The sequence below is a fragment of the Calypte anna genome, chromosome 10, assembly GCF_003957555.1.
Source record: "Calypte anna isolate BGI_N300 chromosome 10, bCalAnn1_v1.p, whole genome shotgun sequence".
NCBI classification, from domain to species: Eukaryota; Metazoa; Chordata; class Aves; order Apodiformes; family Trochilidae; genus Calypte; species Calypte anna.
The window spans coordinates 11554040-11577965 of record NC_044256.1 but is presented as its reverse complement, the minus strand read 5'-3'; the positions used below and the strand labels follow the sequence as shown (position 1 = coordinate 11577965).

At 38.6% G+C, this 23926-nt stretch overlaps 1 protein-coding gene across 5 annotated transcripts; it reads right to left on the bottom strand.

Annotated features, from left to right (window-relative positions):
• Positions 1-230: 230 nt before the first annotated feature.
• On the bottom strand, positions 231-21975 carry GABPB1 (GA binding protein transcription factor subunit beta 1). 5 transcript variants are annotated; one of them, XM_030456926.1, is made up of 9 exons: positions 21800-21975; positions 14359-14466; positions 13334-13501; positions 12839-13033; positions 11623-11734; positions 11120-11233; positions 7890-8075; positions 6421-6536; positions 231-2010 (listed from the first exon to the last, which is right to left on the bottom strand). In XM_030456926.1, the coding sequence occupies exons 1-9, from the start codon at positions 21800-21802 to the stop codon at positions 1858-1860; spliced, it is 1155 nt and encodes a 384-aa protein (XP_030312786.1). In that variant the 5' UTR covers positions 21803-21975; the 3' UTR covers positions 231-1857. The 5 variants fall into 5 exon arrangements, with proteins under 5 accessions (XP_030312786.1, XP_030312787.1, XP_030312788.1 ...); XM_030456927.1 differs by lacking the exon at positions 21800-21975 and adding an exon at positions 21565-21682; XM_030456928.1 differs by lacking the exon at positions 21800-21975 and adding an exon at positions 21502-21554.
• Positions 21976-23926: the final 1951 nt, after the last annotated feature.

Below are 23926 nucleotides of genomic sequence, written 5' to 3'. Positions count from 1 at the left end.
CTTAACTGCCAATTCTATAAATTCCAGTCAAAGTTGGAAGAAGGAAGATTTCTGCTTCTCATTGTGTAATGTATTTCTTCTCCCATGCCACCCTCCTACCTTTGAAGGCCATTCTAAGACAAGAACTGTTTTTTTCTTTTTCCATATTTTTCTAAATGCCTAACACAGCACAGCTTTGACCTTCTAATGCACAAACAAAATTATTGAAATGGAATTGATTCTACACTATATGTGGAAAAGATATTTAATTGTAAAATAGAAAAAGTAGGCCAAAGTACAGTTTTAAGGGTAATTCTTCAGTGTACAGTATAGGTAAACTAGACTTTTTGCTTAAGTTTATATAAACAATTCCATAAAAGCAGTGAAACATGAAACATCAAAGCAAAGCACAAAGAGCTTTTATCTTACAAAAAAGGAATCCGCACAGTAGTTCAAAATTTAATGTAACATAGCACTGAACAATCTTAAGGCAGCTCAGTCTAAGCACAGGACTAGAAGCCAGGAACTCCTGAGATCTCTTCCCAGGTCTACCACAGATTCACGTGGTCTTGGGCCACTCATTTAACACTCCTTGTGTTGCATTTATACCAGTTATAAAAACGAGACAGTAACACTCACTTACCTGCCTCAGGCAGTACAGTAAGGGTTCTCTGAAAGGTTTTATAATGCTCTGAAGATGTAACGTGCTATATAAATCCTAAGCATAATAGATCACTGCACAGACACACACAGATACAGTATCACAGTGAAGAACAATGATGCTAGGAAAGGAAAGCATCACTACAACTTAAAAATAATTACTTGTCCAATTGCATAATTAAAATGCAAAAGTCTGTTTAGAAAAAATGTATCACTGAAATAATTTCAAGGCTATTGGGGAAAAGAGATCAACAGGAATAGTCTAAAAAAACTACTATTTGTGTTTCAGTGGAGACATTCTTTTCTGTTCCTTACTGAACTTCAAAATATTTGTACAGGAAAACTGTAAGACAGAAAGTGAACTTTCAGTGTCTCCACTACCACATTTTAAATTGTCTCTAATATGTTAATTGAGATTTTTTCTTCTTTTTAGTTACAAATTACATTCTTCCAGCAAATATACCATCTACAGTAAAACTGGCTGCTAGCTTACTTTAAGTGACCTATAAGCTAAACATTTTTCTCATCTTTGCTGAAAAATACCTATGCAAGATGTATGAGTAGAAATTATAAAAACATGCAGCATATGTACAAACTGAAAGTTTAAAAAATATTAGCTTCATATACATGTAAATCTACTTGGGTATATCTGAAATTAAATATAAAAATTTCACCGCCTAAAATAAAAAAAAACCAAAAATGGTTTTCAGAGAATCTGAGACAACTACTTAAAGCTGTACAAAGATTTCCACCAGGAAATGTCTTATTCAGAGAATTTTAAGTTGTTATCATGTAGAAATAGCTGTTAATTAATTTTGTCACATAATTAATTTTCAAGTTGTCAGCTTAAATCAACAACATCACCCTTAAAACTGTTCTGTTTTTCAGAAGTTAGATTCATACTAAAATCAAAAATTTCACAAAAACATTGGCTTCTCATGTTTCTGGATCCCTTCAAAAAGATTTATCAACTCATTTTGAAACTGTAAAAAAAACAACTATTTACAGTATTTCATTTTAAATACTTTGCACAATTTCTAAATTCAGAGTTTTTTATGTTACAAGAAATCCACCAGAGCTCACGGCTTAAAGTCCAGTTATCAACTTGTAGCATCTTCTATACCATGTAATCCTGGGTCTGTACCTATACAGTGTACAGTTCAAGATTGTACTGCAGGTTTTTGAAATTAACAGGCTTTGCAGTATGTTCATGCTTTATTAAACAGCTTCTTTATTAGTCTGGAGGCGGTTCATTGCCTCTAACTTCTGCCGATAGGCTTCTGCTTCTTGTTCCTTCTTTAGAAGCTGCTGACGATACTTTTGTGCTTCTCTGTTTGCCTCATCCAGCTGTTTCTGAAGAGTTTCTCTTTCCTATTAGAAACAGAACCAGCAATATTTTGTCAAACATGCATTAAGTACAAATTAAAATGGCAAATACTTTTTCTTAACGAGTATCACGTAGAAACTTGAGTTCTTACTCTGGCAAATCTATAAGAATGCTGCTGTGCAAATTAAACATCAACTATCACAGCAGATAACTCCCCACAATAAGGCTTCAAGGGTAAATATAGCAAACCCAAGTTTCTTTAGCTGCAAAGATACCAAGCACATCTTCATGGAAAAAGAGGGAAATAAAAAAGTAAAAACATGGTAATTAAACACTAGCTTAGTACATGAACATTTATCCAATGATTCAATTCCATTTGTCACCTTTTTATTTTTTTGTTCAATTCAGCTTCTAATAGGACTGGAATCCAATCTATCAGCATTGCCCCTTTCTGTTGTATTTTTAAATCTGACAGTATAACCCAAACCTGTTACCTAACAGCTGCCTATTAACTGAAAATACACAGAACTTGTTTCTAAGGAAAGTGAACTGAAATGTTGACATCACACAAACCAGACACATTTGTATTAATTAACATCCATTTAGCTAGATAAGCTTTTTCAGTTCAAAACGAGTAACTTATGGCTGCATCCTGCACACAGGTTTATACAAAATGGTTTCCAAGCAAAATAGTATGGGAAATGCCACTTTGTATGAAGCTGCCACAGGAACTAAGGAGAATGTATTCTGCCTCCAGTGACGCAGGTACTCTAATTTTATTTGATGCTGCACTGAGCCCAATTGAAAAAGCAATTTGCTTGGAAAATATTTTTGGTTTGATCTTCAATCAAATACTATTTCATTAGAGTGCATCATAAGTAAGGTAGTACTTCATTTCAATTCATTCTGCCTTAGTTCTTAAGCAGCCACAGGAAGGAGGTTCTCAGAGAAGCAAGCTAACTCCTGGAAAACCAAAAATCTTTATGTAAAAATTGAAGCCCAGTGAAAATAAGTTGCCTTTTCATCTTACTCCCACCCCAGCAGTTCAGTATCAAATTGTTGTTTAACACCTCAAACAGTTGTTAAAACTTTCTCCCTCCACACCCTCCATAACAGCATCCCTATTCTTCACCTCCTTGATGCACTCACATATTTTCATGGTCAGAGCCTGAAAATACAAAATACTCTGCCTCCCTGCTACTTGGTACTGTTTTCAATACTTTTCACAGTCACATTAGCAGTCACATGCTGTGCTGAATGTGCTGGAATATAATGACATAGGTGATCAGATCATTGCTAACAGCAGCATCTGCACAGCAAAAACAACAGGTGAGAGAGAGATGTTATTAACAAGTTACAAGGATGAGCTGTAATACAGAACAGAACAAACTCCAGTGAGTGCAACCTGATTTTACATAAGGCTTTTAGGGCTGAAGGAAGCCAGCTAGGCTGGGGTTTTGCTTCCTTTGGAGCATATGCTAATAACATGATCTGGTATTACTTACTTATTTGAAAAGGAAATTCAGATTTCACCTCTGAAAATCTGGATTCTGCTTTTTTAGTAACATCATGAATGTCACACAGTTCTAGGTTATATGGAGCTGGACATTATCCATCTCATGAATTTGTCACATTAAAAACTTAGGAAATATACTGCTGGCACAAAGCTGCTCTATCTACTGGGCTGCAGAAGAGTAAGAACCACCAGCAGCTCACTGGCCAGTGGTTCTGCAGTGTGCTACAAAAAGTAAGAAACTGCCACCATTACAGAGAGCGTGGAGACTACAAACACTTGGAGGTGCAGAGGTTCTAACATCACATCTTGTGAGTATTTCCCACAAAAGACAGAAATGGAGCCACATATCCATAAGGAGTATTACACACGAGGGAAGGAATAGGAAAAAAATAAAAGTCTTGGTGCAGAGACAAGAAAACAAAACCAGTATTTAGCTGACAGCAATTCAAAGCATGTAGATTAGTCCAGCAACTAATAGGTGTGGTTGTTAGATAGTCACAGTCCTAATGTAAACAGAATGAGTTAAGAAACAGAGGTTAAGTAAACTAAATTAGAGAGTGGAAAGAAACCAAGGCTTTGGGAGGAGCAACACAGATCTACAGTGGACTGAACAGTGAAAACTGGCTCCTTAACTTTGATATCTAGGATAGGGAGGTCTATTCATTTCATCAAGTCCAGAAGGTTTTAGAGCACAACTGAAAGTTGCTCTACTTATCTGAAGTCCTTTTGTATCAGTATAAAAACTTACCCAAACAAAAAATAGAAAAAATTTAAGAATCAAAGTGGGCAATCATAAGTTCTCTTGAGAAATCTCCTATTTTATCAGGGAATTTTCACCATTACATGTAACTTTTCTTAACAGTCTATGTACTTACAATAAGAACAGCCAAGCATTCTTATTCAACAACAGAAAAAGCACATTAAGTTAATAATAATTAATTTACAATTTTAAATTTTTTTTTAGTTTAATGGAATCAATGTCCTGGTTATAACAAAAAAAAGCAACATGGGAAAGACAGTCGAATTCAAGAATGAAAATAAAAATCATGGTATGTTAATGAATTATGCATGAAAGTGAAAACAGTACATGTGTGACAGGGGTTTTCTGCTGCCATCCTATGTTTAAAATATCAGAGTGTTTAGGAAAACTGCTACCACTCTTCAAAATGAGCTAAAGCATCTGAACCTAACAGACTCAAGAGAAATTTAAAGCAACACCACTGCAGTTTTAGTCATTTACAATACTATCACAGGAAAGTTTGTCACTTCACATGAATGAGATGATGTCCAACTCAGATTTGTTCATACACAATATGAATTTAAAAGAGCTGAGGAAAGCACTCAGCCTTGAATCAAGTTGTTATAATGACACAGATGCATGAAACACCAGTGAGGCAAAGAAGCCAAACAATCAAGCTTTTCTACCTTAAAAAGTAATTTAATGAGGAGGGGTCCCACTCCCTCCAAGTTCAAGCATTGACACGACTTCCTATGATGACAAAGTTTGAAGTGAATTGACTTGAATGCAACTTCTTTAATGTCCCTCTTTACCAAATTGTGGGAGCAGCATTTCCAGCTGCACAGGCAGGGACAAAGTCGATCATCCAAACTTACACTGAACAGTAATAAAAAATTACTCATTTTTACCATCTAATTTCAATATTTGATAAGTGTCTTTAAAATACATTGAAACTGGTAACCCCCTTCAAATAATTATTTGTACTGCTATACCAGCTATCTCCAATTACAAACAGGTTGATTTACTCCTTAACTAACCTAGATCTTTTTTTCCTGCATCTAGCAGAATTATTAAAATACTTAAGGAAATGTAATTTCCTTTAGGAATAATTCAGGCAGATGTTCAGAAGTGTGAACAAAAGAAATGCTTTTATTGCAACAGTCATACATTCTTTAAAAAAATGCAGCAAGAAAATTTCAACTGTCATGCTAAGCTTTAATGACCACAAAGCTGCCAAGGCCAAAGTATTTGAAGTGACAACTTAGGGACAGGGAAAACAAGTGATGGTGGTAATTATTGTTATTAGACATGGATCACATGTAACACAATGTACAATAAAAAGAACTCAGGCACATTTCAATAATATGAACAGAAGTTGGAAAATACAATATTTGATAAAAGAAATACCATGGCGTTGACAAAATGAGAACTAGTCAAGGCAGACAGTAATTTTCATAAACTTTTGATCAAAATTGGTCAGCAAAGAAGGATGTAAATAATATTTAAAAAGCTACAAGTTTAAGTTGAACACCTACACCTATTTGTCATATACAAAAAAAAAAAAACAAAACAACTGTCTCAATGTTGTTAGGTCTTTTGTACTACAACTTAAAAAGCAAACAGGATGATGTGAAGATGTCTAACAGTAAACTGCTCCAGAATTTAAAAAAAATAGTAAAAAAAGGGGATGGGGCAGATAAAAATTGACAAACACAGAATCTTACTGTTTCACATTTCCAGCTCACAGTTATCTAGGTATCATGAATGGAAAGGAAACTGCTAAAAATATGATCTTACAATCAGTACAAGCATATGGTCATAGCAGAAAGATGAGGGTACAGTCCTCTCATTCACTGCTAATGGAAGACTCGAGTTACTCGATAATGTATCAGCACCTAGTATTAAAATCTAGCTAGAGATCTTAAAGGAAAAAAAAAATTAAGTTACCATATAGTTAAACAAGTGTTACTGTTACATGCATGACCAGAAGATAAAGGAAACAGCCCTCCTACATTATTTTTACAACAACGTTGTAAAAGATAAATTCCAGTAACAGGGGAGATGGAACAAGTTATTATTTCACACACTTCATCCTGTAGTAACACAGAAATTAAACTATAGGAACACTATAAAAACACACAACCAGATATTCAGTGCTGAACACTCTGATTAGCACATATGACGTAATATACTCCTTACTTCTATTTCTGCAGACTCCACACGATTTTCAACAATCTCAATGCACTGTCTCTTCACTGGTGGTTCTTCACTTATCACAGTTTCTTCAGCAATGTCTGTTGCTGGGACTGTTAATACTGAAAACATATTTGTACATATAAATACATTCACTTCAAACAGTTTTTTACCATGTAATATTAATATAATGATGTTACTTTGTTAGCAGCAATAAATCAAGTAATTATCCCTTATTAAAACACAATCTAATAAAATGCACTATAAAGCCAGCACAGTGAAAATTAACTGAAAACTCTAGATGCTTGTATATTACCAGAGAATCTTAAAATTCTTTGTTGTCAAGGTCTACAATAGATAGCATACATAGATATGCTTTCTGAACTGCCAGTCTGGAGTATAGTTGCAGTTTTTTCACAGAATAAACAGATAAAGAAGTAAACAGAAACAGATAAAGAATTGCACCCCTTACCTGTTGATCAATTTTGTAACTTATGTAGCAGACCTCATTGTTTATAAGACTGCTTAAGCAAATACTAAATAAAAAATACTAAAATACTAAAAAAAAAATTAGGTTTCATTTTGATTAATTAAAACTTCTTAGGTAATCTAAATATCCAGTAATTATTAACACTGGAGGGGAAAAAATAAGGGTCTAAAGAAATTTCCTAATTTACTAATGCAACCATTTGGCAAATAAATTCTGTAAATGGCTCTTCATTTATTACCTACACCCATTCATGGTTTCTGATAACTAGCTGCACTTCTTCAAACAAACAGTGAATCAAATTATTTGTCTCCAATGTACAAGTATTTAAGCTCCACACTGGGAATCTTCCAGGAATCTCTTCTGTGGCAGAGCATCTTTAAAAGAAACTGCTGGGAATACGTGTCACAAAGTAGCAGGACACACGCAGCTTCCACAAAGTACATAAGGCCCGACAGGACAATTTGTGTCACCCTGGCCTCACTGGTTCTGCCACTGCTACTCTAAAACCTCAAGCATGTAAGACTGGGATTTTGTTCTGATAAAAACACACTCCATGGGGCTTGCACCTGATTTCTAAGCCCAAGCTTCACCTCCCCACAGTATTTCCAGTAAGAGCAACAGCATAAGCATTGGAAGAAGGCTTTTGTTTTACTCTGCCTTCTAAGTTTTCATAACAAGTGTGCAAGATTTGAGCTTACTGAAGGCAAATCAAGTAGTTACCACTTTTCCCTTATACATCCCATTTCTTCTCCATATAGTTCAGTAGCTCTTTCATTCTTCCTCCCAATGTAGTCAGCTGACTTGTGGGCAATCCAGTGAACTGCAGTAGCTCATGCGTCTGAGCCTTTTGCAGTATAAGCATTCAAAGAAGTATTTAAACTGATAATTACACATAATTGTCCAAGCTATTTGCACCTAACAATTTCTTATTATTAATATAACTGAAATAGTTCCTCAAACTTGAACTGTACAAGTTTTCACTCACCTTGCTGTCCATCTGGCATGGTCACAATGATTGGTTGCCCTATTCCACTGGTTGGAATTGAATGCAGATTACCAAGCTGAATGCCATCTGTAACTATAGTAATCACTTGCTGGCCTCCAGAACTCACTACTTGCTGAATAGCACCATCCACAGATTCTGCAGTCACAACCTCTTCTGTGGCCACAACTATCAACAGATTAGGTAAAGGAATTAAATCAATTTATAAATAAAGGTTTATTATCTCAAATGCATCTTGGTAGAGCTGAGAAAAAAGTTTCTTTCACATCTTTCAAATTCCACATATATAGTTCTATATTCTATCTATAAATAAAGGTAAGTCAATGGAAAACTACATTCAGAACTACAACACATACCACAGCTTGCACTATGCACTGTAACTGGGGCCTCACACTCCCAATCTTATTTTTAAAACAAGAGCAAAGAGCAAGATCAATAGTAGCACAATCAAAGAATTTCAAGTAGACTAACTCTATTTTATTTTCAATTTGTCAGAGTAAAAGCAAAGCCTTTGATTTAAATAGCAGTAGAGTGCAATCTATCTACAGAGAAGAAATTAAACCCCTATAGACTGTGTTGTGATGCTCGAGATGAGAGAAGATAGATAAAACCCTGAAGCTTTCATCTTTTAAGTTAATTACAATATAACACACAAATAATGACTAGACTCATTGCTTTATGAAGATCTTTATGTTCAGAGATCAATATACTATAGCACTGCTTAAATATTCAGAGAGTGTTTATTCAGTAAGCCAAAACAGTAAGTCCTACATGAGTAAGTGCTGCTGAATTGAACTTGATTTGGCTTCCAATTACAGGCTCAGCAGTAAGAGAGATCACTTTCACACACATACAAAAAAATCAAAGTTAAAAGTGCCAATACTAGCTGCTGTGGCAAAGAGCTCCAACCTTTGACTTTCAAACTTATTGTTGGGCTTCTGGAAAGAAACATTAGGACTTGTGCAGACCTCGAAAGAAAAACAGAATTTTTTTCTAAAAAGAAGTTATTCTACAGAAAAGAAAAATAGCCCCATAAATATAGTGCTTATTCCTTCCTTGCTCTCCTTCCATATCTAAATCCATATAATCACTAGTTACCACACTACTTCTTATGCTGAAGGGAAACTGAATTTAAAACAGCAGTACTACTATTGTCAAGAATCTCTGTATTAATGTGCTTCCCCTTCTTCTGCAGTGTGTGTAGGGGGAGAACACATGCAGTAAGACACATGCCTAATTCCAACACAAATACTGCATTCCAAATGCACATCTCAAGTAAGATTTTTCTCTAATCCAGCTCCGAGTTCCATACATTCATTATGCACCACATTTTTATCTAACATCCATGGCTTCATATATACTTCATTTGAGTAGCAATTTTAATATGTCTGACTCCATTCAGTGCCACTAAGAAGCACTTTCTTTCTTTAGAAAAATTGTGGTTTTAACTGTAAAAATTTACTAACTTTACCTTGATCTCTTCTGCCTAGTTAACTTGGAAAAAGAAAAAACAAAACCAAACAAGACAGAAACAACATAAAAGGCAGAACCTAAGTGCTTTGTCCAACTTTATACAGTCTTAAAATACAAGAGCCTTATAAGGTAAGAGACAAAACCAGAATTCTCTGTCCTACAGTTTTTGAGACTATTTATGAATGGATCTTTTCTACAAGCTGGGTACAAAGTGAATGAGGGAGCTTTGGTGGTGATATTTTGGTTTGTTGTTTTTTCTTTTCTTGAAGACACTACTGATTAGGAGGTGACAGAAAGCTGATTTTGTATTCATTACACTTTACAAACTACTTAAGGAACATGAACCTAGGAATTAAATTGCAGATAGTAACATGCTGAAAGGCTGCCTACACATCTACATAGTAACCAAAGCAGAACAACTAAACTGAACAGGAGGTTTAGATATGATGCAAACTGCATTATTGAAGGTTGGAAGCTATTGCATCAAGACTTCAAGCTCATTCCTTTCTGTCTGTCATCTCCTGCCTCCTCTCTAATAGTTTTTATCTTCCCACCATGCAATGTAGGTTACACTGCAAAGGTAGTGCTATGAATCATGAGAACAGTGAGTTATCAAAGTCTACTACTAAGTCCTGGATACACATTTAATGCTGCTTAATCCCATGTAACCCCTTCTTAAATCTCTTTCTCCTGCAATTAAGATCTGAGCTTCACTGAAATACATTAATTGACTGAATAGATCAGCAGGTTATTCTGTAACAAAAGGCACTGCATTCTGGTTTTGAATCATACACTTCCACTTGCAATATTTAAATGTCAAAATTGTATAGCAATACTTAGATGCTACTTTGAGAAGTAGCAGAAGGTAAGAGCCATATTAAGAAATCCTGCAGGACACCAAAATAGTTAGGATAAAAACTCAGTTATATGCTGGGATGCAGCTGTCATGCCAGAAAGTCAGAGAACATATTTCTTCTACATTTTCAGTGAAAATTGTGTCCTTAAGAATTGTGTTATCTGTAAAGCACAATTCTGTGTGAATTTTTTAAGTACCAAACACTTCGGTCACACAAAGTGTCTCAGCTACATAAAATTTATCATCCATTACCAAAAAGAAAAAGCAAGAAAGGCATTTCTTAAGAAACATGTTCATAAAAATGCAGGTTACAATAAGTATCATAAATTCTTGATGGACAGAAAGTTGCTATCTCCATCTTGCTACGTATCACATCACCAACCAGTGAAATAGGGCTACAGCACTACATAGCACTGTAGAAAATTATTATAAATCCTAAATGGACAAACTGCACAGTAAGACCAAATCTTTTTGTGCCTTTTGGGTAAAAGGTTTAAGAAAACTACTGATAAAGTATATGCAAAGAATATGGGAGGACCATTTTCCAATGTTTAACAGAAAAAAGCATTTGAAGAAAATATTCTACCACCAAACACAACTAGACTGTATGAAGTCCAAGATGTAAATTCAACACCCTGACTTATGCTTGCTTTCAACAAGATAAATATGCTACTCACATTCAGCCCAGAAATACCAGAAATCTTATTAAGAAATAATTGTACATATGAATCTGGCAACCTTCCAGGTGAAAGAAAAAAATGTTGTTCATGCTGAAAAAAGGAAGGAAGATTGTAATATTGTTTCTGTATAAACTGTTATCTACAAAGCACCAGTTATGTACTTTTAGTTTATTAGATGAGGTTAAATGACTTAGCTTTCTCACCTGGTGTCTCTGAAGAATTAGACAGTGGAGCTGATGCTTCTGCTAAAGCTGCCAACGTGGCTAATACTGATGTTGATGAATTCCCAAACTGTACAGCTGACACTCCTGATTCATCTAGTAGGATGAATAAAAAAAATAAGTTAGCTAACAAATTTAAAACCAGGGAAGTCCATTTTTTTATTATTCTTATATGAAAGCTTCTAACACTCACTGATCTCAGCAACTTTCTGCTAAACCGAAGTGCTATTCCGGAGGCAAGTTTTTTAAGCAAATACAACTTCTGATAATTTGTCTCTGTGAAGACTGTTAGTTTATGTACCTAGATCCTTACAACACAAAAACCACTGAAAAAGAACATGGTAACTACTCTGTCCTTACCACTGCTTTTCCTTAAGCCTCTTCAGTAAGTGGTGAAAAATCAATTAAAGTAGAAAATCCCAGTAGGTTTCCTTTAGGCATCTAAATACCTGTTCCATTTGATGTATTTGCAGAAGATACCAGACCTGTTAGGTTCACCACCCCTCCAGGTCCAATGATGAACTGCGGTGTTGCTGCGTGTATCGTCACAGTGTCCGGGCTCTCCGGATTCGTATTGATTTGGTTCTGCATTGCAATCTAGAAGACACAGATGATGACATAATACCAATTACAGGTCTAAGTTAGTTATTTACCTTGTAAGAACCTGAATTATTGCACATTTCATTGAAACAGGGAGGATCTCCTTCATACCCATGCAACATACACATACCATGTCACATCTTACGTTCCATGTAAGCACACGAGTAACATTTTTTTATGTTTGAAATCTAAAGGTAAGAAGTCTCTTCAAGTTAAAGAGAATAATGACATACTGCTACTTCTCCACAACATTCACCATAAACAAAGAAGATCAAATGAAGACAAAGCCCTTTTTCAGTAGTACTAGCTGAGGTACATCTAAATGTACTCCAAAATGGAGGTCTGAAGAACCAAGGCTACTGTGGGCCATGCCATGAAAATTGGCTCCAACATCTTAGTGATTGCCATGAATTGTAGGTGGCATCCTTCATTTTTTTGCCTTCAAATTATTACTGGCTTTTATTTACTATATTCTTTCTGCAATGAAGACAGGGCTAGATGAACAGACCAGAAGTTTATACAGTTCAAGATGCAGGGCAAAAAAGACTTTTACAGTGGCAGAATGTTTTGTTTGCTTTCTATTATTTTCTAAATAATGCTTAGGATTTAATGTGCCTTTAAGAACACTACTGAACAGTGAGCAAACAGGTAAAAATACCTATTATAATCCAAATCCCAGTCACTCCTTCAACAATTCAATCCTAGTTTTTCTATTCAGGAAAAATTGCCATCTCTTATCTCATATCATTAGGAAACTCAATATCCATCTATAAAGCTAACTGAACAGCACAGTATACACAAAATGTTGTCAAGAGTAGGAAGTTTTACACCTTTCTTAAGAAGGCTCTGTGCACTGCAACATTCAAATTTACGAAAATAAAGGATAATTAACCTTGACTTTGTAGGTGGTGAAAATGCTCTTCAGCCACCTAATATTTACTAACATTCATCTCATTTTCATGCCATGAACTAGGCTGAAGTTTGGCATTATCAGTCAACATACAGGCTCAGAGATGATACATTAATATATAAACATATATATATTATACGTAAACAAGTACTTTGCAGCACATTCCCTTAACATAATGAATTAAAGGTTACCTGTAGTATTTCTGCGAGGTCTTCATTTCCATTGTCTACTGCAATATCTAATGCTGTTTTGCAAAATTTACTCTGAGCATGGACATCTGCTCCATACTTTATTAAGAGTTCAACAACTTCTTGGTGGTTATGTTCAGTAGCCCAGTGAAGTGCAGTCATTTTGAGCATGTCCTTCGCATTGACATCAGCACCATGCTAGAGACAAGATCATTGCATGAACTATGACACTAGAAATATCTCAAATAATGCTGGTTATAGAATTAAGCCCCAAAATGTCATTCTCTAGCAGTTAGTACTATTTTGAAACAACAATTTACCTGAAATCACAATGATTTAATGATAAAATAAGTTGCAGTTTAATAGGAAAAAAAAGCACCCAACATACACAGCATAAATACTCTTATCATTTCAATGTTGGTTTCATTACTAAAAGGAAATTGCAAATATTTGATGATTCACTATTGCAATATGCCCGCTTCCAACAGCAGTCTGTACCTTAAGTAAGACTTCTACTATGCTGGCATGACCTTCTGATGCTGCCATATGTAATGGAGTTCTGTCCACTTTGGTTCTGGCATCACGACTTACACCTGCTCGCAGCAACACTTCTGTTGTTGAGTAGTGTCCATACTGTGCTGCTAGATGAAGTGGAGATGTTCCCAACTGTTATATAAGAGAAAAAAAAAGCAACATTTTAGCAGATGTCAGTATGAATATTTCTTATTCTGGAGCTATCAAACTCAAGTGGCTGGCTACCACTTCAAAATAATTTTCCCTTGCAGTCTCAAGGGAAGAAGCTGTCAGGGCTTTTACAGAGTATAAAGAGGAGAAAAAGTTGTGGTTTCAGTTTTTTGTTTCAATAATGACAACACACTAAAACCAGCCCACTGGAAGCAATTTTTTGAGGTCTCTGCTATGTTTTTCAGGCATGGTATTTCAAACTCCATTTCAGCATTGGTCAACAAATTGTACCAACACTGGAAGGGACCTCTGAAAGTTGTTTAAGTCCAATCTCCTGCTCAAAACAGTTATGTTGCTAAACAGATTAAGGCTCTTAAGGGCTTGTAAATATGCTGGAATTTTAGGTACCTGACCTCCTTATAAACAGATTAAAAAATACACTCCTCCAAAAGACAATTCAGAACTCCTGCACCAGGGAGCTCTCAGCTGTATGTATTAGGCAGTTGAGACTTTCTTAATTCAAACTTCTGACTATACTCAAAGCATAAATGCAACAACTAGAGGGATGATTGCTGCTTTCTGCCATCAGCTGTTCCATAGTTCATCTTAAAAGGCACCAGAACAAGCTCATTCACAGTCTGTTACTAAAATCAGTAGGAAGTCATATGAAGAAATACAACACAATTTTTAATTAGATCCTAGATTATGCAAATACAAAGTTCCACAATGAAGCTCCCAAAGCTGCCAATATAAATGCTTTATTTTAATAATCCTTTTTTTCCTTCTTCAGATGAGGAAAGCTAAGAGGATTTAGCAAACACTGCATAAGTTTTCATTACCCAATCTGTGGTAAAAGGTGCTCCATTTGCCATCAAAATGCGAACTTCATCATCTTGACCTGCCCGTGCAGCTTCTAAAAGTTTCTTTCCCAAATCTACTAGTGACATCTAGTGAAGGACATAAAGAATATAAAGAATAAGAACATTAGTATTATTTTAAGTACACAAATGTCACTGTAATTTTTTAATAGTTATTTCTGAACCACGCTGAATACTTAAAAAACTGGAGTTGGTATTTTATCCAGGAGAACCTTTATTGATTGCAATATGCATCTTGAAGATAGAATTAGTTCTGTCAGCCAAACAGAACTGACACTGAAGATTTCAGTATTACAATGCTGTAACCACAGCAGCTGCTAAGTTGTATCAAACTAAATTTAAACTGAACTGAATGCATACTTCTTACAGCAGAAAGAGGTTTAGAAGCTCTCACCTGATTTTAAAACCTCCTGCAGCTTTGTCCAGCTTTCTAACAGTACTGCATTGTGGCTATGTCACCTGCCCAAAGGTACTACCCCTTCACTTACCCAGAATATCTATATGTATTTAAGAGGTACCACTATGTAAATGTATTTAAACAGAGATGAAACACAACACCTTTCTGACATCTTGTCCACCCCTATCACTTCATTTTGTTCACTCTAAAATATAATTTCTATATTCCCAACTAAAACCCAATGCAATAAGCCTATTGTTGTACTATTTAAATCATATATTTGAGCTGTCTTCCTGAAAATAAACATTACTACCTGCTTCAACTGTCTACAGTTACCAGGAACACATTAAGTACACAAAAATTGAGACATGACCAGGATAATAGCCAAAAAACTTTCACATCTCTATATAACCTATAAACAGAAGTTCTGTATCGCACAGAACACGCAAAACTATATGTAGACAAATGACACCTATTTTTCTGTTGCAACCAAAATTTCTTACTATGGCATCTTTTCAAACCCACTCTATTTCATACTTGCTTTTAAATTTGCTCAGGATAAAGAAAGTTTAAAACTAAACTATAATTCACACTACTAATCAAAACACATCTTTAATGTTTTAGTCCTATACCAGTTTTCTACCACCAGGATGCTAAGAAAACACCAGTTTGGTTTCCAGCCACAAGTAAAGTAAAGGCTGTATTACTAATATAGCAGTTACAAGGCCAGGCAGCCTGTTTCCTACAAAAAATTTAAGTGTGTCAGTTCAATGAGAAACCCCAATAGGGTAATTTTTACTCTCTTTTCTGAAACATACACTTCTATCACAAACCAAACACACTTAGAAAGTTCCCTGCATTCGACTCCACTGGAAAAATCAGTGTGGTCTATGGCTCAATAAGCTGAAAGCTACTGACTTTGGAAGTAATTAGAAAGGAAGAGAGAAATACTGCAAATGCAGAACTCCAACATGTATCAGTACAGCCATGAACTGGGACAGATTACCTCTGTCTACAGAACTGACTGCAGGCAGCAATATCTCCTTCACCAAAATAACACTCCATGTATGTCTATCCTTCTAGAACACATGGACATGTTGATTTGTCTCCAGCCAGAAAATGGAAGAGGAGAAGGAAGGTGGCAGGAAAAGGACAAATATTGACAATAAGAAAAGGAAGGAAAAAAGGAGCACAGGAAGAGACAACAGCTGACTCTTTTTCTGTAAAGAGAAACAGCAGAAGACAAACAGGAGTAAGAGAAAATCTAGTATCCCTGTTAAAGGGAGACTTCTAGGAGTAATGATATAAAACAATAAAAAGGAGAAAGAGGGCATTTGGCAAGTGCAGCAGTGAAATGAAGGAATATAGGAATACAGCACTCCCTTTTATGACACTTTTTTTTTTCCTTTTGTTAGGGAGGCAGTGGGGTGCTATATAAGGAGGAAAAAAGCACACTTGGACACACACAGTTTTTCTGGTGGTCTAATACCACCACAGCAAGGTCCTCAGAAGCAAAAGAAAAGCTAGAACTTAATGCAAAACACTGAAGTTAGGAGGAATTTCAGAAACAACAGCTCATTTTCCTTTTATTTATTTTTGTTTAAACGACAGTAGGAAAAATGAACTAATAAAGCCTCCTTTTGGAATTACAGAATAATTAAGGCTGGAGGGGACCTCTCAAGATCACCTAGTTCAATCTCCAGTCACATGTGGCCCAACAGGCTCAAGCTGTGCAACGCTTGGTCCTGTTGAGTTCTGAATGTCTCTGTGAATAAACATCCCACAACTTCAGCCTTGCTTCACTGTCCAACCACCTTGATGGTAAGAGCTGCTTTCTGTGCACAGCTGTCTCTCTCCACTAACCAAAAAGACAGCCTTGATAGCAAGCATATACTTGATGTCTGTTAGACAACAAAAATAGGTAATTAAATTACAATGTGTATATTTAACAACTACACCTATTCAGAACCACATCCACCTGGGTGAAATAAAATGCAAAACTAAGCAGAAAAAAAAAATCAGTTATGGTGGCCTGCAAAACACAAGTCTCATCCTCAGGAAATGTTAGGGACAAACTTAAGCCTGAGTTCAACACCCTTTTAGAGTCTTTCTGAACCACTACTGCTGAAGACACTGTCAGAGTAACAGTCCATCAGTTCTCATTCCAATGCAGCACTAAGCAGCACTTTACCACACTCAGTAAAGAAAGTTTCAATCAAGGCAGATCATTCACATTTATTTTAGAAGTGAAGTTTCAATTCATGTAGGGAAACTGAAAGCCTGCAAGGGCCATCTAGTGGGAGAAAGGTGAAAACCAAGCAAAACTACACTGAACTCAAAAATAATATTGCATGTCAATAGCGCATGAACAACAGCAGCTGAAGAGGCATTTCCAACAAGAATTGTGCACATTTAGTCACTTTTAAACAATGAATACCAGCATTCACAGAATTTCTCAGGAGCAGCCAACCCAAAGCTGACTTCTACTTGTCAGACCATTCCAAGGACAAGTACTGTAAGGTCAGGTAAACCTTGAGTAGTAAGATGTCCCACACTTTCCCCTCATACCATTCCTCTGCCAATACTGGGATATTCTGAGAAGGGTCTGCAGTGCCATCGAGTCATAGAATGCCAAGTGGAAGGGACCTCAAGGATCACCTAGTCCAAGCTTTCTAGGTAGAAATATCATTTAAATGAGGTGGCCAAGCACCCTGTCAAGTTGAGTCTTAAAACTGTCCAGTGTAGCAGAATCAACCACTTTCCTTGGGAGATTATTCCAATTTCTAATTGTTCTCACGGTGAAAAATTTTCTTCTGGAGTCCAATCTGAATCTCCCCACAATTTTTACCTGTTACTCCTTGCCCTTTACATATTACTTCTTGTAAAAAGGGAGTGTCCATCTTTTTGGTAGCCACCCTTTCTGTGATGGTACATGCTAGTAACGTCTCCCTTAAGCCTTCTCTTCTCAAGGCTGAACAAACCTAGTTCTCTCAGCCCTTCCCTATATGTCAGAATTTCCCTTTCTTCCCTTTCCAGAAAAAAACTCTACAGCTGGTCCCTTGAGATCATTTAAGTCACACTACAACAGCACAGTGATATTATCACAAGCAAAGTTCTATATATAGTACAATAAAAGACATTCAAAATGGAAATAATATTCCCATTTCAAAGCAGTACTCAAGTTCTATGTACTACTACTATCCCACGGAGTCCTAGAAATCAACCTGGCTGAAGAGTGTTAGAAGATAAACTTCAGTGTTACTTCAGTGTTACTCTTGGCTAGCACAAGAGCTGGGTAATGCTTTAGAAGAGGATTCTTTCACACAATAAAAACATCACTGGTTCCAAAATGAAGTCTTGAGACTATTATACATATTCTTATGGCAATCTGAGTGTTTTCAGAGTTTGAACAGCTCCTACACAACTGTGTGAACAAAGAGTTTTGTCTACACTTGAGTAAATAGGGAAAAGCTTCAGCTGGGTTTGGGCTTTTTAGCACTGAACACTCTCTAACTTCCACATTTTATTATTGCTATGTACTTTGTACAGCATCATTAGCCAGATGCTGCAATGAACAGCAAATTAAAAATTACATCAAATTATTATTGCTGGTTTACTTCTGTTCAATAGGAAATCATACTGCTTTTTTGTACTCATCTTCTATTTAAGGTTTTATACATACTGTGAAACTCATTACACCATGCTGTTACTGAGGGGTATGTAACAGCACTTGACCAGAGTCTGGGGGAAACTGTGTGCAAAATGGGCTATGGGCAGAGGCAGGGGAGCTGAAAATTATGCAGTTTGGCAATGCTGAAGTCCCACGCCACAGCCTACAGACAATAGAACAGCAGTCTGCAGACCAAAGAAAGATTAAATTTGGATTAAAATACTGCAGCACCTGTCAGAATTGAGTCCTGACCCAGGGATCCTGGGTCTAGCCTTCATTCCCCTTCTAACACTGCAGTGGTGAACATCAGCCAGTTAAAATCAACAGGCACAGAGCAATTGTTACACACCTGGTAACATGAGAGCAAGCAGCTGCCAGTGTACTTCTACAAAAGCACGCTCCTACAGGACACACTTACTTGAGAAGTCCATGGACTGCACCACTACAATTCACTGAAAGGTAACCTTAATCAATATACACCATATCTACAGTAACGACTTGCAATCAGTTCTAAAACCCCAGAACAAAGTTCCATAAAAATCTAATTGAACAGGTTTCTCTACTGAAGTGACATGCAGCAGAATAATGCTTGGAAGGCAGATCGAGACCCATCACCTCTCACACCTATTATGTCTGGAAAAAGAATGCCCTTTTCAAAAGGTCTTTTTCTTTCCCCCATTTCAAAAACATCAACCTGATTCCCCAGAACTGATCTTCTGAAATGTTATCCTACTGATTTCAACATTGCACAGTATTGCTGGAAATGCAGAATAGCAATTTCTGATTTTATATGCCTAGCCATACTAAGGTCAGGAGTATTAAGTACACAAATAGTAGCAGTAACTATTTAACTCTTTCATCAGTCACTCAGCTTATATCATTATTACAACTGAAATAACAGGATCACCTTATTTTTTTTAACATCCTGATGTAGCAGTGCAATACTTAAACTCAGAACAATTCCTCAAAAAATCTTTCAATTACAGTTTTGACCTGTAATTACAGTGACTTATAAGAAAAAAACTCAAAAAATTCCTGTACTGTTTTCTAAGGGAATCACATCCTTCTAAGCATATGTTGACAATGATTTCACATCATTCTTCAAATCTTTATACAAATATCATAGAGTATCCACACTCCTATTATGACAATGAAAATTACACTCATGCATTCATAGCAGTTGGCTTTATTTCCAGCGTTTTCAGTTTTCCTCTGTGTTGTGTTTGTAACTAAAGTCTCTCTAGTTTGTTTAAACAGCAATTTGACCTTCATGCTGGACTATGCATACATGAGATGAGAAAAACCTGGTCTGAGAAGAGAGCAGAAAAGCAAACACTTTGTTGATTAAGTCAAGCCTGTATTTATGCAGGTCTGACAATCGGGTTCATACTTTAATTTAAATAGCACCAATCATCTATGTAACTCCATTAAATAATGCAGATGGTAGAAAGATCTCATCCTTAAAAAAACCACAGATTTGGCCATTATTTCAACAAAATGCAACATGTGAAAAGTATTATGCAAGAACGGTGAACAACTGGCACCAACCAAGATTCAGGTGGGCACTGCCAACAAGCTACAAAGTTTTCACAGATAAGTTGGACACTAAATACCAAAACACTTACATTATGGCAGCTACGGCTGACATGAAGAATCTAAGAGCTTGTGAAGTAGTCTTTGAACTGCACTACAACCTGAAGAGCATGTCTCAGATTAGATGGAATTAGGAAAATATCCTCAAACAAAAATTATGAGCATTTCTAACTAAAGAATCTCTTTTGTTATCAGGAATCTGCCTCAACTGTCTGCTAGACAGTGTTTCTGTCTAGCACACACTTCCCAAAAAAAACCTTAGAAGTTTTCAGCAGAGGAAGTGGGTCACAAACAAAAGCCTACACCTACTCTATGCTGATGTATACTCTTACCCTTACACGGCAGATTTATGTAGCCTTACAAATATTTCTGTGTGCCTTCACACTTGAGCTGAACTGCTTGGTCTTACTATAACTTCCGCAGTCATGAATAATTTCTTTGAAAACTAAAGTCCTCCAAGGTGTGCATTCACAACTTTTTGCACATTTAACTCTAATATGCAGTACTTGCCGTTAAAGAAAAGCTATTTAAATAAGCAGGTTAAATGACAACATACAACTGCTTTAAGTTAGAAACTCAAGCACGCAAGACTTCCCACAGGGGAATTCACCAACGTGCTACCAGACAGCTTCTCACCAACAGAAACTACTTTCGACTACTAGGAAAGAAAACAGAAGTAACACATCTTGTCCCACGTTTATGCTCCCATCAATAGTCCTTTTTATTAAGAACCCAAATCAAGAGTCACAGCCTCCGGGTGAGGGACACGGCAGAGTGGGGGAAGCGCTCTCCTCCCACCGAAGCTGCCTCTCCTCAGGGCACCTTTGGCGCCAAGCTCGGGCACACACCTCCGCCACCCGGGGAGCGCCGGGCCGTGACAGGAACCGGCCATCCCGCTCCACGCGAGGTCCGTGACCGTCCCCACACGGACCACACCGGGCTGCTCGGCAGGAAAGAAAAGACGCGGGACCAACCGAGCCCCGCTCTGCCCCTCAGCGCCTGGGCCCCTCGCCTGCCGCGCCGCGCTAGTCCGGGCCTGCGGAACAGCGGCGGTAAAGGAGCCGCCCCGGGCGGGCACGGGCACCCGGGCCCCCAGGCGACCCATCCCCTCGCTCCGCCGGCCGCACGGCGGCCCCCAGCCCCGACAAAGCCCCCGACCCCGGCGCAGCCCCTGCCCCACAGGCCGCGCCCTGCGCCCCGCGGGCCGCCCAGGCCGCCGCCGCGGCCCAGGCCGCCACCGGCGCTGCCCGCGCCCCCCGCGCGGCGGGGTCCCCGGAAGGCCGGCCAGTGCGCCCGCTCTCCCCAACAGGAAATCCTGGCTGGGCTGGGCGCTGCGGAGGGAGCCGCGGCGCCGGGTTCCGGGGGAAGTGGAATTATTTTTTACCAGCGAAGAGATCAACTTCCACATCCGGTAACAGGGCCCTATACAAAGGCGCAGACTGACCTGGAAAAGCTTGGCCGGCCCAGGGGGGTGAGGGAGAGACGGGGCGCGGGGATGGGGCCTTACCGTGCTGCCGGCCTGACCGCCGCCGCCGCGACAACAACCAGGGGCGCCGGAGGCCGCCGCTCATCGGCGCCCAAAAGCCCCACACAAAAGTCCCCGTTGCGCCTGGCGGAGGGACACGGCGGGCGGAGGGGAGGGGCGCCGTTCCGCGCAGCGCTGGCCCCCCGCCAGCCCGCGCCCGGGGCCAGGCGGTGGGGGCCGCCGGCGGGCAGGCGGTCGAGGGGCGCTGGGAACTTACCATGGGGTGCAGGTATTATCTTATTACACAAATATCCCCGACAAAAGGGGCTCGGCGGAGGGATACGGCCTGCGTGCCACTTATCGCGCATGCGCGGCGGCTCCGGGAAAGGCGGGGGAAGCGAGGACTGGAGGGGCCCGCCATGTTCCGTCCTGCTTCCCGCCCGGCGGGGGGGGCAGGGCTCTGCCTGCTCTCACGGTCGCCGCCCTCGGCTGGGGGAGGCGAGCTGTGCTGGGCTTGGAGAGCCGCCCTAAAAGCTGTTCAAGGAATAAGGGGATCGCGATTCAGCACGCTGGGCTTCTTCGGGCGTTTTTCGCCACAGGATGGCGAGGGTTGCTCTCTCCCCCTCGTGGCTGATTGGATTCCCGGTTGTGCTCCCAGGAGAGGGTGCTCTTACTAAGCAAGGATTTTCCTGCCTTGCCTCCCCCCTGGTTGGGGCTTTAGCTACGCTTTGGGATCATAGATCAAGGATTTGATAAAAATGGCAACTTCAAAATGGTCCTAGGGTCTTGCTGCTCTGTCGGACAGCTCTGGACCTGACATCCCAGCCTCTCAAAGGTTTTCCCAGTTTTGTTTCAATAGTGCAAAATGATCACATTTACCACAAAGCTATCCCAAGTCACAGATCTGGTACTACTGTAAACCATAGATCCCATAATCTACATCCTTCAGGAAAATGTATAGGTCACAACATTCTGCTCTTATTTTGGAGATCATGATGCCTATCAGGTATCCTTAATCAGATGAATACTTGTAACAGCATTGTTTACAAATCCATTGGATTTTTGCCCTTGCTTTGGAGCAAATACAAGTCACCAGATTCCTAAGAGTGAACATCACCTCACCGATAGCACGCAACTGCAGTTTTGAGTCTCTGCTGAAACAGACCCACTGGGTCCAGGGCACAGAACTGCGGTTCCCATGTGGTGCAGCAGCGCAGCGCTCCTGGCTGAGGGGGACACGGGGCTCACGCCACCCCATCTGACAGAACTCTGCTTCTTGCAGTATTTTTAATTTGAGTTAGGGAGGAATTATCCATGCACTTTTTGGAATGCCATTTCATCTTCCTGGATACGTTATCTCCAGGCTCAGGTCCTGTTGACTTATTTTTTTCTTGAGTGATCAGCCAGAAGGCGGCACCACAGAACAAGTCCAGGCACCCACTTTCAGGGTTGTCATTTGTCACCAGGGCACGAGAACCTTAAATCCAGCCTTGATCACATTTCTTTTCCACTCTTTGAGCGTGTCTCTCAACAAGCATTTGTGCGTATTTCGGGTTTTCATTTACACAGTAGCAGTAGATGCAGAAAACACGATGTCCTCACAGGCATGCACTGACAAGCAGGACTGCTTGGTGGTGGTAGCTGCAGTGCTACAAAAAGCCAAACATCCTGTATCATTGAAAATCTCCAGAGGTAAACAATGCAGTCTGTATTAGTTCACTAGCACTGTACACGAGATTTTATTGTTAGAATCACAACTTCTGTCTTTAATAAAAATTATCATCTACTGTGTGGGGTTTTTTTTAAAGATTCACAACAGAAAGCTATTTGATGTCAAATGTAGGCAAGTAACACATTTCACATCTACAAAGAACATGGTTTCTTTCCCTTTTTTTTTTTTTTACCCTGCCTTTTAAGATAGTAATTTATAGGTTTTGTTTAATAAATAATCCAGTACATTCTTTTAAAAAGCACCCTGATTTCTACTGTTTAAAACTCTTTTTTCTATTTATGCAGTACTGCTACACAGTAGCATACGTGCTGATAGGAGAATGTGTTTTAGCCTAAGGCAACACTACAGCATGTTCTAACCAGTTCTTGAATATGGTAAATCTAACTGTACAGGCAGGTCCTCCCCAACACCTTTCTGCATATGGTTGGGGTTTTCCCATACAAGTAAGATTTTATGATAATGTCTTCATATAAGAGTTAGACTAAAAGGGACACCGAGTCCAGTTTGGACAGCAACTGGTATGATGCTCAACATTAATTTGCTCACTTAGGGCCTATACCTTGATATGATTGGACTTCTTTCATCTTGTAATTTATTTTATTTTCGCATGATGTATCTTGGCTACAAATAATGGAGCAGTTCCAAACAAGGCACTTAAAAGAGCCTTGTGTT

What these genes read in the sequence shown, in the direction of transcription:
- GABPB1 (XM_030456926.1), bottom strand. An exon ending in ACCTCGCAGAAATACTACAG is followed by an intron (nt 11,735 to 12,838) that starts GTAACCTTTAAT and finishes TGTGTCTTCTAG; the next exon opens with ATTGCAATGCAGAACCAAAT. An exon ending in TAATTCTTCAGAGACACCAG is followed by an intron (nt 8,076 to 11,119) that starts GTGAGAAAGCTA and finishes ATCTGTTGATAG; the next exon opens with TTGTGGCCACAGAAGAGGTT.